The sequence below is a fragment of the Mesoplodon mirus genome (assembly GCF_964341445.2).
Source record: "Mesoplodon mirus genome assembly, chromosome: 9".
Classification (NCBI taxonomy): domain Eukaryota; kingdom Metazoa; phylum Chordata; class Mammalia; order Artiodactyla; family Ziphiidae; genus Mesoplodon; species Mesoplodon mirus.
In genome coordinates this window covers 17,434,684-17,456,101 of record NC_138985.1, presented here as the reverse complement: position 1 = coordinate 17,456,101, position 21,418 = coordinate 17,434,684, and the positions used below count along the sequence as shown (strand labels likewise).

The 21,418-nt window shown below is 39.4% G+C and overlaps 1 protein-coding gene and 1 long non-coding RNA gene across 3 annotated transcripts in view; both read left to right on the top strand.

The window, feature by feature from the left end:
- PHTF2 (putative homeodomain transcription factor 2) overlaps positions 1 to 1,628 on the top strand; it is a 129,407-nt gene extending 127,779 nt beyond the window's left edge. For both annotated transcript variants that reach the window (XM_082632408.1, XM_082632407.1), the window contains one exon: positions 484 to 1,628. In XM_082632408.1, coding sequence (XP_082488534.1) covers positions 484 to 504 — 21 coding nt within the window. In that variant the 3' untranslated portion in view covers positions 505 to 1,628. The remainder of the gene's footprint in view (positions 1 to 483) is intronic.
- A 5,420-nt stretch (positions 1,629 to 7,048) lies between these two features.
- Positions 7,049 to 21,418, top strand: part of LOC309810418 — a 45,471-nt gene continuing 31,101 nt past the window's right edge. The window contains exons 1-2 of the long non-coding RNA XR_014294977.1: positions 7,049 to 8,221; positions 10,574 to 10,634. This is a non-coding gene — a long non-coding RNA (uncharacterized lncRNA). The remainder of the gene's footprint in view (positions 8,222 to 10,573; positions 10,635 to 21,418) is intronic.

The window sequence follows — 21,418 nt, the reverse complement described above, 5'->3', positions numbered from 1 at the left end:
TATAATATGGATGGAACTCCTAATTTGGAACAGTATTCATTACAAATGGGACTCTTGTATAGGATAAGTTGAAGTATTTATTTTTACTCATCTATAATCTGAATCTAATTTAGGTGATAAAAAAAGAGCCCTATTTCTGGTTTTGGCCATAAGTTATATTATTTATCTATATAGCAATGCATACATCCTCCAACATGTGCAAAGCTGCTAGTGAGTAAGGTGTAGTATATTCATATTAACAAGTAGTATATGTATATTGCCACTTCCTAGTAAAAAAAAGCAAGAGAAATCTGATTTTCACGTTTTTGTTTGTTTAAGGTGACTTCTTCTTGAAAATAAAAGGATAAAAGAATTTAAAATAGTAGAACCTACACTTGTTTATGAATGAAATTTAGATAAAAAGAGTATTATGCGATATAATTTAGTAAGTTGCAATATCAAAACTGGCTCTAATAGTCACTATTTCTATTATTTTTCCACTAGCTTTGGAAGATTAAATCATGACAATTCAGAGAAAAGAAGATGTAGCCTCTTTTCCAGAATAAGAGTACCAACTAAGCTGCCTGAAAGCAGTCACTGACTCTTTGCTTCAGGAGTCTCAGCTGGGAAATTGAAGTGTTTACATCAGACTGTCCTGTGCAATTCTTATATTTATTTCACTTTGTTCACTGTTTTTTACATTTATTTTAGTCTTTATATTTTATTTTTAGCTTTGATGTACTTACTTGTTGAAAGGGTGATAAAACTGATATCCAGATACTTGAGATCCTGGTAATTGCTCGTAAATAATGACAAAATAACAAATCGTGAGAAGAGAAGCCATTGCTGAGCACTGTTTCTCCGTCAATGCTGTGACTTGCCTTACTTGAGGAAAACTTCTTTAACTTTATAGCCTAGCATTGGACTCAGCTAAACACATAAAGCATTTTCTTCAGTAAATCAAGATCCAGTCAGGGTTTCTTTTGAATTATTTTGGAACAATGCCAGGATCTAAATTGATTAAGCTGCAGTTTAAGCACCCTTCAGTATTAATATATATGGTATTACACAACAGGTCAACAAGTGCTCTTTGATGATAAAACTCTTAATAGAGCAATAATTGTAAATGGTTACCATACTGTAAGATATTTTGATAAAACTTAACTAGTAATAATTGTATTTATTTGAAACACTGGGCTGTTTGCACAGCTCCAACTGTGCATGCTCAAAATGTGCACTTTTTAAAATTGTTACTTTTAATGCGTATCTTTATATGGGATATGTTATAGTGTACTAGGGCATGATATGGTATCCTTTTGAGTGAGGTATATGCTCATCTCACAAGTGAAGTGCCTATTGATATTACTAAAGTACATTATGTTTACTCAAGTAAAATAATTTTCTCCCTATGGTACACTATAGTGTATGCTATTCATACCACACTCAAATGAACAACTTAAGAATAAGGTTAAGAACCAATTAAATATTCTTCTGATTGTTAGTTGTAAAACTGTATTTGAATTTTCAGGAAAAATAGCTATAGCTTGCAAATTCTACCTTCTAAACTTAGTCTGGTACATCTCCCCCTCAACCCCCAATTATATAAGGGCTATTTTAGACGCTTTTAACCTAGAAAGTTAACCCCCTCCCCCCTAAATAATTTGCCAAGTTTCCAAATGAGAGCTTATCCTGTTGGCATGTTAGGTAAATAGGGTGAATATGATGGTATCTTACATTGGGCCTTGATTTTAAGTTGTTATGTTTGTACAATCAAGAAATTTTAGGAGTTACGTGAAACATGAAATGTTTTAGCAAACTTTTTTTTTTTTTAAACTGGGTATCTAGTTTCTAAAAATTTATTTGAGACAGTCTAGAATTTTCTTGGTGCAAGGTGTATCATGTTGAATATCCTCACATTTTTTACCATGTTTTTGGGAATTTAAAATAATTAATTGTAAATTATTTATTTGATTGGTGCAGTTCTAATCCCCAAATCATCATCTTAAGGTCAGGAATGTGTAGAGAACAGAGCCATATCGTAATATCACTTTGCTCTCACCATTCCTTTTGATCAGCCTCAATTCAGCCATATTTTCTTTCTGTAGAAAACAACAAAAGTATTTTGTTTTATTTGCCTGTGTTCTAATATGTTTAATAATGACCAAAGTGCATTCTGAGTTTTTTCAAGGAATGTATTACTGGAGCTTTAAGAACATACTTATTTTCTCCTGTGAAAAATTAGGCTTTGTCTGATATGTTTCTTCTTCCTCTACTGTCTAATGTTGAGGTTGTTTCTAGGAATTATATTTTATAAACTTTTTCAAAATAAGGTACATACCTATACAGAACTTAACATTTTGCACAGAATATATCGAATATATTTTGAAAAAAAAAAAAAAGTACAGCATGAGTTCTGTTAGGAATAAAAATGAAACTATTGTATCTCACAGAAAAACTTATTTCAGAATGGAAATATTTTTGAGAAAAGTAGCTGAGTAAACTGATTTAGGAAGATGCTTGTTTTTGATTGAAGTTCATTTTAACTTAGAGTTGGGAGTTGATTTATTGAGTACAGTGTACCTCTCAACAACGTATTAATATGTTGAATTATGTCACTAATGTGGGCAGCAGTAGAATACTGAAAGGAAAAAGTTGTCATTTTAAGTAATTTCAGAACATTAATGGAAATGTTTGCAAAGCAGAAAAATTGACATTGCTGCCTTAAAGAGTACAATGAATGTAAGAAATTGAAAGAAATTGTAACATATCACATAATATAGAAAAGGCAGTTCGAAGATAGAATTGTGGCAGATGTTGTGTGTTAACTGTTGTTTCTTTGCCACACGTGTCATATTTGAAAGTTTGAACAGCAAGTTTAAAATAAAACATTCTGTGACTGACAGTATTAAACTAGAAGTGTTTTCTTTTTTTCTAATTTTCAAGTCATGCACATGTCTGTGATAATTTTATATTTACTGTAGCATAAACTTTAGGTATAACTGTTAGATTTGAGAGGAGTGGGTATACATTTTTAAAAACTTTCCAGCATTTCAGTTTTTGTTGATTCTCAGAACATGAAAGAAGAATATGTGTGCAGGCTTTTCATCACCAAAATGCTATGACATCATTAATGTTTGTTTGCTTGTTTGTTTGTATTTAAAAACAGAAAACTGGCTGTAGCCTGGGATATTAAAATTAATTGCCAGAAGGATATTGGTGTTTTTAATCAAGTGATTTTGCACGTGAATTCAGCACGAGAGATTATGGCCAATAATAACATGGGTAAGCATTCTAATATTTCTGTTATGTGATTGGTACAAGTGTTCATAGGACTTAATCAGGGACTATGAATTCAAGTGCACTTTCCAACTTACTTTAAGCTTAGCATTGGCTCTCTTAATGAGTCTCCCTTACAAATAGAGCAATATGACTTGCATCTCTTTAATTTGCTGTATCACTTAGAACACTAATTCTCAACCTTTTTTCTACCAAGCCTTTAAGAAAGATACCACAAATGCTTATCAATAGCACTGGCTCCCCACGGTGCTTACTTTGTGGGGAGTAGGCTGTGGATCTAGGATGTGGTATAGGTATACTTTCAAAAAAGTATTCCCTAAGTGACTTTGAAAATTTGTTCCACCTATGATTCCTCACCACCTTGAGAATTACTGTCTTAAGATCAGGAATTTTAGAGAGTGTAAATTCCATGAGAATGTAACAACATTCACCACTGTTTTCCCAGCACATAAAATAGTGCCTGATCTCAGTCTGTTTACTGAATGCATGAAAGAATGACTGACGACTTGAGTCAAATACAACCCAGACACCACCTAGTCCAAAGTCCTCATTTTACCAGATAAAAAAAACTGAGGCCACAAAAGAGGTTAAAAAGCTTGCCTAAGGGTCCACAACTAGAACCCACACTCCTTTATTCCCTTCGAAGGTGTGTTCTGTAACAGCATCTCTGTACCTCTTGATGGATCAAAATAATTAAACATAGAAAAATATTCTGGAGAGAACAAAGATATTTATAAATCAGTCCATATTTGTAGTAAGGTCATAGATAAACTACCAAGCTTTTGGCAATAGGAGAAAGTCAGAATTCATCTGACAGCTCCCTCTTCAGCTCTCTGCAGTGTAACCTCTTGGAAAGCACACATGCTTAGGAGTCAAACTTGTTTTACATTTCTGGGCAAATTACTTAACCTCTGTGAGCTTTGGTTTTCTCAGCTGTAACTCACAGTTATACCTATTTTACAGGACTGTTAGGAAGATTAATAAGATGACATATGTAAAGCACCTAGCACGAACTGACATGTATTGGGTGTGAAGAAAGATTGGTTCTCTTCCTCTTCCAAATAAGTAATGGCCTAGGACAAGTAACAAAAATTTGCAAGCTAAAGCATTCATATTACATAAGGTATCATAAGCATCCCTGCCAAATATGAGATATAACTAAGATTCATGCTTCATATAAATGATCATACATGAAGAATTCTTTTACAAGGAGTTGACGTTTAATTTCTTTTCTTCATAAGCAGGCATGCTAAAATGTGGAAGGAAAGTGTTCTCATTCTTTTGTTTGCCTACATATTATATCCAATTATGAATGACTTTGCTGAATTATCAGGTGCATGTTCCATTCATATCTTTTCATTATTAGATCTCTGTCTCATTTATATGGTAGATTCCCTCACTGGTAACATCCTAGAGACTTTTTGTCTTTTACCTGGTCTCAACCCTTAACCTTAAGTTGTCTGCTCAACTTTGAGTTGCTGGAGAACATCTGACTTGACTTTCTGCAAATGGTGCTTATCAAGATATTACTGGAACTTCTGAGTCCTATATTTGGCAATGTTTTTTCTTTAATCAATCTTCTGTCCACTTGTACGTTCCCTACAATGGTTCTTCCTAAGCTCCTTTATTATCCTCAGGCTCCTAATCCCTCTCATCCTATAACTATCGGCATTTTATTCCTCTAACTTTACCAGAGGGATAAGACCCATCACGCACAAATTCTTTTTCTCCCTTCTTCAGTTCTGTGAAAGAGATGTTGCTCTCTGAGGCTAGCTCTCCATCAGTGCTCAGGATTCTGTCCTTGCCGTCCTATAGAATATCTGCTCAGTTTTCCCCATCATCATCTTCAGTCTTTCCTTTTCCAATTTTATGTTATAAACCATTTATATTTCAATGAGAGGTGCTTGAATCTAGAGTATGACATTTAATGGTTGTAGATTGGATGGGACCACCGTATGCTAGATGGCTCTGTGAGGGCTTTCTACACCCTCAGCCCTCGTCTGAACAAAGCAGGAAGTTGGTCAAGCTTGGTTGGATTATTTCACTTTTCTTTCTCAGCCACAGCTGAATGGGTCAGTAATTGGTGCCTGGCCCTCAAGCAGCCAGCCATTTTATAGGCCTTGAGGAATCCATGAAACGAGCTGGCACAAGAGCTTTGCCCCATAGAGGCTTTGCATCCTTGACAGTGAGTTGCTAACCCAGTCAGAATCTGTGTTACTGCAAGTTTGAGTCAGGACAGGGTGTAAGCAGGAAGAGTTGCTAGAAAAGCAGAGGCGCAAAAGAAACCATGAATTAACAAAGCCCTAAAGCAGAGAGAAAGTAGTCACAGTGGAGAAGGGAGAAGAAACAAGCAGAAACTGCCCCAAACTGTCAAGAGGCAGCGAGACTGAGTGATAGCTTGGCCAGCTGTTGGATCATTAGAGCTGGTCTCAGACTGTGGTCGCTTCATCTTGTGTCCTGAATCGTGAGTTCACACGTCCCCATTTATCCCTATGATAAACTCATCACCTGCAGTAACCAAAGGATGACTGTCAGCCTGGACAAGACATTTGGCTGGCTGTTTAATCTTAAGCCATTTTTCTTCCCTAATTGGCTCTCTCCCTGTATCTTTCTACTCCTGTGTAAGTATAGTACTTGGCTATCTGTGCTATCTACCCTTTCAACATATTTATGCCTCCTGTGTCTACAAAATAGTTAACAATCTTAGGACTAAAAGTTTTGCTTGTTCCCTCCTTTTTATAATATTCAATTCTGTGTTTTCAACAATGATCTGAAATGAAAATTAGTGGCTTGCTTTTCTTTTTTGTCTTTTAAAGTTAAATCTAACTTTTAAAGTTAAAGTGCTAAATGTAATCATTTACTTTCTGTAGTTATTTAATAGTCTCCTTGACTGGTTTCTACGCGTTTGGGGTTGTTTTTGTCAAATTCTCTTACAAGTTTTGATCAATTATTTATATATGGGAATTTCTGGTTTTCCTAACCTTGTACTAAGAGGTGTGCTTTAAAGCAAAATAGGCTTGTTGCCAAAGCCTATGACCAATTTGCATCCCTTGGGATATACACCCAGTTTTGCAAATGCATTTACTTGTTTTTGCCTGGAAATGCAGACTTTGAGCTGGCAGCTTTCCTGCCTTCTATTTATCCCCTTTCTCTTGCTCTCAGCCAGAATTTACTGGGTCAGATTAGTGGTGCTGAAAGATTCTCATAATATGAATCTGCTGTTTGGGGAAAGACATTAGGGTAAGAGGTTAGTCTTGCAAATATGGGAAACAGACCAAGTACTTTTAAAATTGCAATTTCATTCAGTTTTTCTTTCATCCATTCTATGAATAGTATTTGAATATTACATGCTAGGCACCGAGCTAGGTACTAGGGATGTAGAAATTAAAATATAGTCCCTCTTTTCATTAAACCTAGAGGCTAGGAGGTGATAGTCATGCAAAAAGCTTTTAGCTTCTGGAGAGTATGTGCTGTAATGGAGTTGCCGGTGTAAGTGTCACATGCAAGCAGTTTAGTATAGCTGGAGAAGATGATGTTTGTAGGCAAGGGATGAAGATGATGCTAGCAGATGACTTTGTGAAGCCAAGGAATTTGAATTTTATCCTCAGAGATTAGGACTGCCTAGTATAGTTCTGGCATGTCATAGTTGCTTGGTGAATACTAAATAAGGTACCACATTCTTCACTTGGATACTTAGTGAACAGCTCCAGGCTGAGAATTAAGTTTTTTAACTTAAAATTTTAGTCCATGTTAAATCTATGCTAGAGGGCTTCCCTGGTGGCGCAGTTGTTGAGAGTCCGCCTACCGATGCAGGGGACACGGGTTCGTGCCCCGGTCCGGGAGGATCCCTCATGCCGCGGAGCGGCGGGGCCCGTGAGCCATGGCCATTGAGCCTGCGCGTCCGGAGCCTGTGCTCCGCAACGGGAGAGGCCACAACAGCGCGAGGCCCACATACCGCAAAAAAAAAAAAAAAAAAAAAATCTATGCTAGAATTTTTATGTCGTTAAAAAAACTGACACAGCACAAATTTGTATCTAAGAATATACAAAATTAAATTGACTTTGGTTTCTTTCTCCACGTTTGGATGATGTAGTTAATTTATAATTATTTGCAAAGTTAAAACTCTGTTTGTTTGTTTGTTTTTTTAATTACAGAGTAGCCCAAATCATCTGCAGTATGATAAGGATCATGGGTTCTGGAATCAGGCAGAGCTGGGATTCTTTGCGGCATGTGTATGGCCTTGGGCAAGTTACTTAACCTCCCTAAGCCTCATCTGTAAAATGAGGTGGAGAGCTGCTGCTGGAGCTGAAAATGGTTCCTGTGACTATAAAATTAGAGAACCGTCTGTGTGATCGGCAGGGACCTGGTCCACCACCCTCCTATGCAGCAAAACATCAATTTATTTGTCCTCAATCAAACTAAATCTGGCATTGAGCACCTACTCAGAAGACTATCAAGAATTCAATATGTTATATTTGGAGGAGCTTCGCCTCCCTAGATTGACACAAAATCCAGGGGATTCAGCTACTACCTGGAAAAGATGGAAGCGGCCTGGTCCTTATTCTCTGGTGGTAGCTATCCCTCCGTCCTGATTCTTCTGCCTGGCCAACGCTTCCTGTGTCTGTTGGGCATGGATGATCCAGCCAGCTCAGAGATGCTCCCCACAGAGGTCCTCCCCCCGCTGACCCCAGGCTCAACTTCAAGATCTTCACCTCTGCTTCAAGGCCTCGGATATTAGTGCCCATCTCCTTCCACAGATGTCTCACAGCTGTGCTCCATTGCACATCTGCAGCCTGTCTGGGGGATGTGCCCCTCTCCCAGCAACCCTCACCCTCTCATTTTCCACCAGATGCTCTCAATCCACCAGACTTCCAAGCCAAAGTCTGGCTGAGGAGTTGCCTTGTGGACCTTGAGAACTTCTGTTTTCAGCCCAGAAGCTCCAAAGGTAATGATACCCATGGAGGGGAGGGACTCAAAATAGAATCGTATGGCTGTCTTCTTGGAATAGGGGAGGGAAAGATATCACTCATTCTTTTGAGTCTCTTCCAGCAGCAAACATCCCAAATAATCCTGCCACTTAGGGAAAGTGCTTAGTTTGGTACCTGGTATGTAGTCATCTCACAACTGTTAAATATTAGCATTATTATTTTTACTAGCATCCCTCTTGGATAATAGGCAAGGATTCAGAGTGATCTCAGTAAATTAAAGAAATTATCCAACTGGAAAATGAACCAGAGAAACTGAAGCTGTCTAAAGAAAGAAATCTAAATTGTTAAAGGGATGAAAAATCAGGCTTTGGGAGAAAGCACTTGGATTACTCAATATGGAAATGAAGAAAATGGAAGGCTCACATTTGTCTTTGAGCATGTGACAACTTACAGTGAAGGGCCTAATCAGCTCTTCTTCATGAACACCAGAATTTAAAGCAACAGATAGTAACTTGAATTGTATTGTGAGATTTTGGCTAGTCACACACACAAAAAGTATGAAACAAAAGGCATCAAGCATCTTATTCAACACAGAATGTTAGTAGAAACTGTGGCTACCCCAACTCTTAGAGACGCTTCAGGCAGCTGGGGTTCACCTGCTTGGAAACAGGGACTGGTTTAGTTGATGCACTGGGTCCTCCTTATATCCGTGTAGAATGATACTGTGTAGAGTACACATTGTCATTTAGTGGGTGATCCTGAAAATCATATTTTCTCATCTCCAGTGGAATATTTTTCATCTCAGTTGAATATGCAGGAGATGTGGCCTAGAAGGAAGGCCCTGCTCTGAGTATCAGGAACCTAGGTTTGTTTCTTTGCTTTTAGGCTGATTTCCTAGGTGACCTGTAGTAGCCATTTACTCTCTATGTGAATAAAGACGGGACAGAATTAAAATAACTTGATTTGTTCCCATTGAACTTTACCATTCTGAGACTTTTTTTTTCTTTACATGTTCTTTCTTTACTGCTAATGAGCAGTAGAATTAAGACTCCTTTTATTCTCAGAGAGTAGACTGTGGTTGTAATTTCCTAATATAAATAATTTACAAGCATCTAGTTTCTAAAAGGAAATTAAAAAGGTTTTCTTGTGGAGAAATTTAGCTGCTCCACTATTCTAACAGAAGTCTGTTTTCATCTGTTGTTCTAATTTAAGGGAACCTGTTTTTCATGGGCCAGGTAATTTGGAACCCTTTTGTTTCTTACTGTGGCCCTTCTGTTTAGCAAGTTAGTCTTTTCACTGCTCCCAAGTGACCTTTCGTTTGTTTTGGTGTTGTGGGATTAAGCAATCACACTTTTCAACAGAGCCTTGGTATTAAGACAAGACCCTCTTCAGTTTTAGGTTTTACTAATTTTTTGAAATCAGTTTGTCTTGATTCAGCCATTTTACTATCTGTCCAAGGAGTTAATCAGATTATATCTCCTTAGTAGGCCCTTATTTTAAAACTCTGGGAACAGAATTTCTTCTTCCAATGATCTTCCACCATACCTAAAATGTAGCTCATGGTGGCAACTCCTTTCTTATTTTCTATGGGCTTGTCTCATTCTAAATAGGTGAATCCCAGGATTGTGAGATGGGATCCTTGATTGATTTCCATTTCCTTTTTCCCTCCATGCTCCAGTCCCTACACGGTACTGAACTCTGACAGCCATGTTGCCAGAGAGCGACAGAACCTCTGTACTTGACTCTTGGTGCATTATTTGGTTTGACCTTCTGTTTGTAGCTTACTTTTTCTATCCTCTTTAAGCTTCTTATTAAAAGGTTAGGTAGGCACATAATGTAAACCAGCTTAATTCTGCCTCCATAATAGAACGTACCATCTTTGTGTTTATTATAAGATTATAAGAACTCTTCGGAACAAAGTCTGTCTTACAATTTTTATATGTTCCCAAACATGTAATATAGGTCTTTGAACATACATTCTCCCTGAGGGGTGGATAAAGAGGGAGCAGCAGAGGAAGACCGTAAGGTTTACTAAGAGTGTGATGTCTTCATGATGGGCTCAACCCTGGCTGCCTGTTAGAATGACCTGGACACTTTAAAAAAAACTGACATATTTGTCCCACCCCCAGAGATTCTGAGGAGAAGAGGATTTTTTAGCTCTGCCCCCTGTCACCAGTTACTCTTAGGGAGCCAGTGTTGTCATTATTGAAACATTGGACTACATTATCAAAAACATTTAGACAGTGATGAAGACATTGTTAGTGGGTACATGATTGCAGAGGCTAGAACAAGTGTGTCTGCTCTGTTGACAACTTAAAATTTTGTGCCCTAAATAATGTACCAGTGTTTTCTCTTTTTTTATTTATTAGTTTCTTGGCGCCTCTCGTACCCGGAGACCCTGTTGATCCTTGTTACATGCTGACAGCACGTGTAAGTAATACTGTTCCTGCCTCAAGGACTTAAAAGTTGACAATATGTTCAGACAGAATATGTCAGCTGAGTCGTGTCAGTGACGTTTAGCCCCTCTCTGCTCCCCTGAGTGCTCATCTGTGGTGCGCAGATACAGCAAGTCTTTTAGGTACTTCATTTCAAGAGGATATTTAAAGAGGAAAGCATAGCAATTTGTTGCAGAAGTTGAACTAATCCAAACTACCCACCAAATCTAGCCTTTAAATCAGCATGAGGATTGCCTTCCTCACTTTGTAACAGATTCTTTATGGTCAGCTAGGCCACAAGAGTTGCCTACAGCTCAGTTGGTAATTTAACTCTTTTAAAAAATTGAATAATCTAAATCTGTAGTTGTCAAAGTGTGCTTCAGGGCATTCTGGGAATTGCCAAGACTCTTTCAGGGGTGTACAAGGTGATGGATCTTTCATGTGTGGGTGAGAGATCCATCAAAGCATAATATGGACCAATGTATTTTAATGTAACAGTTTAAAATATATAAGGTATGGGGCTTCCCTGGTGGCGCAGTGGTTGAGAGTCTGCCTGCTGATGCAGGGGACACGGGTTCGTGCCCCGGTCTGGGAAGATCCCACATGCCATGGAGCAGCTGGGCCCATGAGCCATGGCCGCTGAGCCTGCGCGTCCGGAGCCTGTGCTCTGCAACGGGAGAGGCCACAACAGTGAGAGGCCCGCGTACCGCAAAAAAAAAAAAAAAAAAAAAAAAAAAATATATATATATATATATATATATATATATATATATACATATATATATATATATATATATGTAAGATATGGTTTCAGATTCCACCCAGTGATGTCACCTTTAAATAATCCATGTACACTTGAAAAGAATGTATATTCTGCTGTTGTTTGGTGGAGTGTATGATAAATGTCAATCAGGTCAAATTAGTTGATAGCGTTCAAGTTTTCTGTGTACTTACGAATTCTCTTTCTACTTTTTCTATCAGTTATTGAGGAAGGGGTATTGAAATCTCCAAATATAATTGTTATTTAGCTGTTTCTCTTTTCATTAGTATCAGTTTTTGCTTCATTTATTTTGAAGTCCTCTTATTAGGTGTATACATGTTTATGCATGTTTTGTTATGAACTTTTGATAAATTGATCCCTTTATATTATGAAATGACCCTCTTTATCCCTGTTAAGATTCTCTGCTCTGAAATCTATTTGTCTAACATCAATGTAGCCACTTTAGCTTGCTTTTGGTTAGTATTAGCATGGCATATATTTCCCCATCCTTTTACTTTCAGCCAATTTGTGTCTTCATTTTTTTTTTTTTTTTTTTTTGCGGTATGCGGGCCTCTCACTGTTGTGGCCTCTCCCGTTGCGGAGCACAGGCCCTGGACACACAGGCTCAGCGGCCATGACTCATGGGCCCAGCCGCTCCGTGGCATGTGGGATCTTCCCAGACCAGGGCATGAACCTGTGTCCCCTGCATCGGCAGGCGGACTCTCAACCACTGCGCCACCAGGGAAGCCCTGTGTCTTTCATTTTTAAAGTGAGTTTTTTTGTAGCCAGGGTATAGTTAGGTCTTGCTTTGTTATCCAGTCTCCAAATCTCTGTCTTTTCATTAGGATGTTTAGACCATTTACATAAAATGTGATTATTGATATGGCTGGATTTAAGCCTACCACGTTGACGTTTGTTTTCCATTTGTCCCAACAGTTCCTTGTTCCCTTTTATCTTTTTTCTGCCTGCTTTTGGGTTGAGCATTTTTCATGATCCTTTTTATCATTTTTGTTGGCTTATAGCTGTTTGTTTTGTTTCATTGGTTGCTTTAGGGTTTGTAATATACATCTTAAACTTACCACATTCTACTCTCAATTGATGTTATATTACTTCACATACAGTAGAAGAACTCCGTAATAATATACTTCCATTTCTTCCCTCTGGGAATTTGTGCTGTTGTGCCATACATTTTGTTTCCCATGTTATAAATTCCACAGTGCATTGCAATTGTTTTTACTCTGAATAATTGGTTGTCTTTTAAAGGTGTTTAAACAATAAAAAGAAACCTTTGTATTTATTGACATAATTATCAGTTCTGGTCTGCTTTATCCGTTTGTTTAGATCTAGATTTCCTTTTGCTTGAGGACTTCCTTTAATATTTATTTTAATGTAGATCTGCTAGTGATAAATTCTTTCAGCTTTTGTATGTCTGAAAAAGTCTTTATTTTGCCTTTGTTTTTGGACAACTGGTTTTAAGCCATTTGATTATGAAGTGACTTGGTGTGGCTTTGTTTGTGTTTCCTGTGCTTGGAACTCATTAAGACTCTTGTTTCTATGGGTTTATTAATTTCATCAAATTTGGATTTGTTAAAATCTTGGCCATTATTTCTTAAAAAATTATTTTCTCTCACTCATGGTAAAACAATTCTATGCCTTAAGCTCTTTTTTTGTTTCCTATGGAAAATATGGTTTCTATAAAAATTTTTAGGTTAACATTTATTACCATTATCTTTAAATGAATTAAATAAGTGTTTAAAATTTTTCTGTTTTAAATTTGAACATGGTAAATATTGATAGATATAACCCATGCAAACAAAAGGTCTTTGGGTTCCTCAGTAATTTTTAAGAGTGTAAAGTGGGGCTTCCCTGGTGGCGCAGTGGTTGAGAGTCCGTCTGCCGATGCAGGGGACAAGGGTCCGTGCCCCGGTCCGGGAAGATCCCACATGCCGCGGAGCGGCTGGGCCCGTGCGCCATGGCCGTTGAGCCTGCGCATCCGGAGCCTGTGCTCCGCAACGGGAGAGGCCACGACAGTGAGAGGCCCACATACCGCAAAAAAAAAGAGTGTAAAGTGATTCTGAGACCAAAAAATCTGAGAACAGTTGATCTAAATGTACTGAAGTGTTTACTGTGGGTTGCTTGAACTTAGAAGTTGGGTAACGCTAGTGCTGGGGAGGGCACGGTTACAAGGATGAGAAGACCCATAAGCAGATAGAAGAAGGAAGGAGAAGAGAGCAATCAAGTGAAAGTTAAGCCACATGGCTCCCAAGAGACACAGAGTAATGTGGATTCCTCATTTTTCAGCTTCTGTCTTGACATTTGTAAGGCCCAGTTATCCCTCCTGCACTTAGGATTTTTGAGATAGTACTAAAAATAAATTCCATCTTTTTTTTTCCTTAAGGAGGAAAAAGAAACTAGAGGGGAAAATTAAAACACTATGGTAGACTTAAAAGGAAGACATTTTCGGAGTCCAGGGTTCTTTTGGAGTCCAGAAATTACAGTGCTATGACAAAGGCTGATACTATTCACGATGCTCCATGTGGAGGCCAGCAGATTGCATGTCTGGCATGTAGAAAAGGAATCTGTAGTTTTGTGATTCTGTGGTTATTTTCAGTATGCTGGTTAGTTCATTGTCACACACTAGAGAACCAGGACCTTCCCTCACCTTACTGTCTAATCTTGGCAACACCTCTCTGGGACTTTGTTTCTCCACAGTTATAAAGTGGGAGTCAGAAGCCTTTCTAGGTCTTTGTCTGCAAGTAACAGAAACCTACACCAAACTGGCTTAAGCACAGAGGAGCATTTATTGACGCATATAATTGGGAAGCCAAGCTGAGCTAGTACTGGCTGTGACACAGTTGGATCCAAGTGTTCAAACTGCCATTGTGGCTTCACTCTTAAGTTCTCTTCCCTCTTCCTAGTCCCTCCCATTTCCTGCCCATTCCCTTCTGCTTACCTCTGTTTGCTTTGTTCTCCATTCAACCACAGAATTGCCACCAGAAGCTCTAAGCTCATATGGACCTTTGAGCTCATGAGCCCAGAGATAGAAACAAAGATGCACTCTCTCCCAGCATCCACAGACCAATCCTTTGGAGACTCTTTCATTGACTTGACTTGGGCCATAGGCCCATCCTTTGAACCAATGACCTTAGGGCTATGAAGAACCTCGGTTAGCCAGACTGGCTATATGACCACTCCTTTGGCAGGGAGTGGAGGATAAATTGGTATTGGCAGTCCCATCAGAACCACATGGAATGAGACGGAGGCAGCTTGGTGACTGGAAGGGTGCTGGGCAGACTGCAGCCTGCACCCTTAAAGTGTCATGAAGTGAAGCAAACTATGCCTATTATGTGTTTATGATTTAAAAAGAAATACAATCATGTGGCTATTACAGCATTGTTGGGAATTTGACATTTTCTTCTGAGTCCCCCAATTCTCTTCTTAGCAACAGTTTCTTTTCCTATTGCTTTTCAGGTATTTCATCTGCATGGTTTAGATTTCATCTTTGCTCTGAGGCCTTTTACCAACTTTTGTTATGTCAGGAATAGAGTCAGCTGCACCCAGAGTATTCCCACTCAGTGATTTTCATTCCTGCCAACACATTCATGCTTTCTTTTAATTCTAAATCTTTTCTACCTGCATCTTTTCTTTAACCCTGATGTGTAACAGACGTGTAGAATCAGAGTTGGTATTAAAAGTCTACAAATCAATAAAAAATCAAAGAGGATGATCTCTTAATACAGAGTCCTCATCAAATTTAATGTTTAGTTGAGTAATCACCTCCAGGCTCTTTGGGAGTGCAAAGTAGAGTGAACACATAGGTGAAGAATTTATTCACAGTGCCAGAAATGCTTAGTATGCAAGACATACTCTGTTTTCTTGGAAGTGGCAGCCTTTAATAACAAGCTCTCTCTATTAATCCACTTTGGAATCTCATTCCTGTGTTTTTCAGCCTAGAAGAACTGAACAAAAATGTAAAGTCTGAATTTGTTTACTCATAAAAATAAGATCTATAGTGTCATTTTAGTCATATTTCGGAATGTAGCTTATCACCTACATGTTGTATCTAGATTGGTACTATCAAAATGAAAAGGCAGCGTGCCAGGTGGTTATTATATCCTAGAATATTCAAGCAAAGAAATTTGCATTTGGAATTAAATATAAGATCCTTGGTCTTCCATAGATCCAGCTAAGGCTCACAGTTCAGTTAGAGACAAGAATCTGGCATTCCCTTGTATGCATTTAAATGGGTGGGTTGCTGGAAAGACATACTCCAGAAAGCTAGCAGAGGTTGTCTCTGGAGGTGAAAACCTGTGATATTAATTTCCTTCGCTCTGCTCTTCTCTGCTGTTCAAGTTTTCTGCAATGAGCACGTGCCCCTTTCACAATAAAAATAATTTCTTTTTTAAGAACAAGCAAAGGCTATTTATTCAGATCTTGATATATCAAGGGGGTCAGCCACTGTCACTTGCATTTTAGCAGAGACTCAAAGACAAGTAGGAAAGTGGGAAAGCTTATAGTGGAAAAAAGGGAAGGCTTCAGGTATGCCCTGATTGGAAGCTGTTTGCATGAGGAAGCCATAGGTGGGCTAACTAGAAGCCTAAAAGCAAGGTATTTTGTGGTGTACATATTCGGGTTTCTCTGACTGTTCCTAAATTGGAAGTGGGGATAAAAATTAGAGAAGCTGTCAGTTATTAGTCAAGTCCTTGTCATCTTGAGCCAGTTATCATAGAAGTTACTGTTTGGCTTCTTGGATTATTATTAGAGATAGCAATCTAGTCTCCTGCAAGGCTGACTTATAGCAGGCTGGCTTCATGGGCTGATTATTGTATAATAAGGGGGTTGGTTTCCTGGGCAGGTTGCTGTAAGTTGTGGGTCAGAGTTCTGTTTTTATACACGGTTTGGTAATTGTCCATTTGTATATTCAGTTTCTCACCCGGTGGCTCTGATTGCCCTTCTCACTGACTGCCTTTTCTCTGTCAGCATTATTATTTCTAAGGACGTCTTCACATTGAGTCCGTCCATATCAGGTCCTCCAACAGTTAAAAAACATGCCTTTGTAAAAGTTATTTTAGGTAGTGTGATGCTGTGATTTATGATAAGAAATGTATGTTTGGTCTTCATCCACTATTCCTAGCACAGAGCTCTTAAACCCTTGGAATTTCTTACGTATTGAGAGCCATAAGGGTGTCTTTTGCTATGTTGATGAGATGACAGTTTTTTTACAAAAATAATTTTAAGAAAATTACATCTATGCTGAGTTGTGAAAGTTCTTGGAATGTACCGAATTATTGTTAAGCAAGATATAGCTACTTAATGAAACTGACTGGCACTCAGAAAACTATGGCTTGAACCCCGATCTGGGCACTCTGATTCTGCCTTGACTCTGCAGGACAGGTCCCAGTGTGGTCTGGCATGTGTACCCACCTCAGGATCCTTTGCTGTGCCATTAGGGCTGCAGAAGACCTATCAGCACGAGCCCCATAAGGCCACTTAGGACAAACCCAGAAGGGACTCTGGAGCTTAAGTTCAGGTCTCCAGTTCTCAAGGTTTCAGACTGCATCAAAAAGAAGAGAACTTTTCCCCAACTTCTGAGAGTAAGGGCCGGGGTGGGAGAGGGAGCATATCCCTTTAAGTGGGGAGGGAGAGCCATAGGCACACTGCCATGAAAGAAGACCCTTCACTCCCAAGCCCTCTCCTCAAGGATTTACCTAGTCTACGCTCACCACGTGCCAGCAGGATCACTGGCTCATCTCTTCCAAGTGCCTGTAAGCTCAGGTGTCAGGTTTGGGAAGGGTCTGTCCAGCACACAGAGTCCCGTTGATGAAGAGTGCAGTGTAGTAGCACTCAAATCTCAGACCCAATCTGACTCACAGTCCACATGTTCAAGAACAAAGTCACAATTAGAAGCCTGAAGAGAATCCTGACCATCAACCAGTAGCATAAGGCCCAGGTTAAGACGACCGTGAATGGGTCTTGGAGGTAAGAGGCCTGATGTGAGTCCTGGCTCTTACCCAGCAGAGGTGAGATCTTGGGGCAGAACTTACCCCCTCTGAGACAATTTTCTTATATAGAAGCGTGGGTAGTTTATTAGAAAGGTTACCAGAAATAAGATGGGAGTGAAATGTTGGCAATAGAAATTGCTTAATAAATGACAACTCTCGTTATAATTATATGCTAAATCATGTTCACAAAATAAATTCAGTCCCCTTCCAGCCATTTCTATCAGACTCAAAACCCCTTTCTTTAAGTTTCCCATCGAACCTGTTAGTAAAACCAAGAACCATTTGTTGCTCATCTCTGAACCAGCTATAAATTGTCTTTATCATGCTTCAGCTACAACACACAAGCTGGAAACAGCTTGGCATCCATCTTTTGGATTCCAGGGATGACTTTTATCACCTTGGAAGGCTTAGGCATGTTACTCATAGGAAGTGTTATTAATAGGTCAGACGGTCATCCATAGTGTTCAGAACGTATCAGGTTTTTTTGGTTTCTTTGTTCGTTTGTTTTAATAAGGAGAGAGAAAAGAAAAAGCAACCCTACTGACTCTACTGATCCTGTGATGGAAGTTACGTCCTCACTTCTTTGTATATTCTTCTGTAACTAGGTTAACTTTGATATTTTACTTTTCTCTGCTAATAAGACGATCCTTGACAAAGTCATGGTCACCAAATCAGTGTGTTTCTCTAATAGGGTAAATCATGTTAGAGATAACGGAAGCTTTCGAGCATCTGGTTTTACCAGAAACTAAATGTAACGTGGGCCACAGTAGACTGGAGCAAAGAAAGCATAACCTTTGCAATTTTCATTACTTCATAGATGCTATGCATAATCTTATTTTCCACATGCAGATGTTAGGATAAGGAAATGGCTACATTCTTTTTTTTCCCATATCATAAACCAGTAATTTCATCTGAAAAATAGCTTGTTCAGTGTTTTATTGAATCTAAGATGCTGTCTATTGTAAAATATATCATTATTCAGGGTAATCACTAAGAAAGAAAAAGCAGTGCCATTGATTGAGAGATGTTAAATCTGAAAAAGTGAGTCTTGAAATCAGTCAAAGATGGTATATACTTCTATGTTTGATGAGTTCTTTTTTAGATCCTTTGCGTCTCCTTGCTCCTGTTAATACTTAAAGACATTAGTTGACTAGTTTGAGAGAATTAATCACAATTAAAATAGATGTTCCACGTTATACAACACAGATAAAGCCATTCACTGCTGAATGCCCTAATCATAATGGCATTTTAAGCACTAATGAAATGGAGCTAGTTTATATTTCTTGAAATAATTAAATAAGATAGAGGCTCAGTCATCAGGCAGATCAAGACAGGCATCACCAGGAGGACTGGCTGGATCTTATAGTATTCACAGGATTTGAAAACAGAGATGCCATTTTGTCATTCCTACCATCTTGAGCACTTGGTCCTAACAAATCCTGGGGATAATACCAGATCCCCCTGCTCTTTTTTTTTTTTTTTTTCTGAACCAGTCACAGAAGAGCTTCAGATTTTGGCTAGTATTAATCAGTTGACCCCAGGCAGTTATGACATATTCCTTAGGAGTATAACAGGCAAACAGGCAGAGTTATTTCAGCAAGAGACTTTGCTAGCAGAAGGCTAAGAAAAACTCAGCAAGGAGAATGGTAGATGGAAAATGTCAGGAGAGAAATTGGGTTTCTATTTTGAGGATAGTAAAACCATTACATTTTAATGCATTCAAGTTCAGACTGATTCATAGCCAATGACCATGGAAGTTAAAGCCAGAGGGTGCACACTCCCAGTGCGGTGCAGTGCATTCACACTCTGCCTTTCAAGAGTCAGAGGACAGGATGTAGGGGCTTGATCTCTGGAAGCTTCAGTTTCCTCATCTCTGCTCTTGGACTAGATGGTCTCCAAGTCCCTTTTAGTCCATGATGCTGTGGTCTAGCCAGAGATCATCATTGAACAGCAAAAGCAAGCTCTAGGTCAGCCTCCCCATGAAGGAGGTTAGGACTGAGTAACTGCCATGGTGCCAAGGACTTCTGGCATCACATTGGCCCATAGGACCTCAGACTCCAGGTTCCTGGACCTTGCAGAGCTGTTCCTGAGATTGTTGTTTTGACTGCCGGGTATTCAAACACCCTTCCTACTGGGGGACAACCCCAGATTAGGTGGAGCACGAGGGCCAGCCAGGACGTGGGCATGTGTCAGGGCTTAGCCAAGCAGAGCCACAGGCATGAAGACACGGGGAGAGGTAGAGCTTTCTACGGTGGCCTCAGTAGTAGAGGTGAGCCTGGAGCAACACACCGTCTGGCATTCCATGGCAGTGTTCGGTCAGACGGTTCTGGGATCAGAGTCTGGCTGTGCTCTCACTGTGTAGCCTCCCTTTGTTCCTGCCCACTCCTGGCGCCTGTTTTCCACCTTCCCACAGATTCTCATTAAAGGTCTCCTTGGTCTCCACGACTTCCTCTGTCTGCCACTAAGAAGTCTGACTCCCTGATCTCTGTCAAGGGCAGGTCTGTACTCAGCTTGGGAATTCCAGAGATAAGGGCCTAAGCATAGAGGTGGCCAGGAGGGTGCTTCTGGGTAAGGCAGCCTGGAAGGACACCCGGAGTGGCTTAGAAAGCTCCTCGAGGAGCCATCCTACTGGTAGATAGTAAGTCTGACCATCTGCCTTTTTTCCCTTGTCCCCTCTGTCTGTAAACCCTTCCCAATGCCCCAGGCATGCAATTAGGTACTATTTTTAAAATCAGCTTTTATCTAAGCATCTTATGGGTTATCTCTGCTCCCACAGAGGTGCAGGAAACTCTGACAGGACACTGATTACACCCCACTTGATGGGGGTAGCCTGGGAAGTTGAGATGGACAGGGCAGCTCTCTTGCCTGCCCTGCCAGGGGGTTTCAATGCTTATCTCTTAAGTCTCTGAGAGTTTTTTGCAGTTTCCCCACAGTATAGAGAGTGCCCTATATCACAGTGCTGGTGTAAAATGGATTTCTTTCCTTCCTTTTTTTTTTTTTTTTTTTTTTTTAAACCATGCTTACTCAGGCACTGAGGAATATAGTTCCTGGCTTTTAAGAGAAGGTGCCTGTTGGACTCTGAATAAGGCCATTTCCTCTGCCATTAGAGACTTTGGCCCGAACAAGACCTTTTCCAATAAACCATAGGCCCATATTCTGGTATTCAACATCTCATCCCTCGTCCTCCCACCAGTCCTCTCTAGGGTTCATAGGGTTCTAGAAATTGAACACCACCATGAAACCATCACCCGAACTCACTCTTCCACTTTACCGCCTTAAGAAAATGAAGTTAAAAACACAGACCCCAAAAACCTTTAGTGGAGCTTTAGACCTAATATATGTGAAGGGCCTTTTCCAGAAGGAATAATAACTAGAAGCCACAGATAAAGCACTGAAATAAAATCCCCCTTTGAATTATGCATAAGCAAAGTAAATTAGTAAAATCGAAATGTACTTGAAGAATAGAGATTTGCCATTTGTTGGGACTGGGGTTTATTTCATTATTGAAAAGGAAGGGGAAAAAACGGAAGCAATAAAGTTAGTTGTACTTAATATTGAGGACAAACATGCTTCACATTTTTGATGATCATCTCTCTAGTCCATCAGTATATTGTCTGAGCTGCACCTGGGTTAAAACTGTCATTAAAAGGAGAGTTATCTTATTTGAAGGGGTTGATTGTCTCTTGAGCTGAGGAGATGGGAACATGAGGTTTGACTTTTCTTTCTTTTGTTCATTTGTTCATTCATTTGTTCATCATGAAGCCCCTGCTCTGCCTGGTACTGAGGAAAGGATATTAACACAACAACAGCTCCTACTCTTCAGGAAGTTTTCTTCAGTATTTAAGAATGGTGCCTCTTGTCATACGTATTCTTCATTTGATGGCTAAAGAAGATGTTTAATTCGTGGTTCTCTTTGAATTTCAAAGGCGAGTCACTGCTTCCTGTCAGGGTAATCAGGGATGAATTCATGGGGAGCAGTGATTTGAACTGGGTTTTCAAGGGTAAATAAGATTTTGA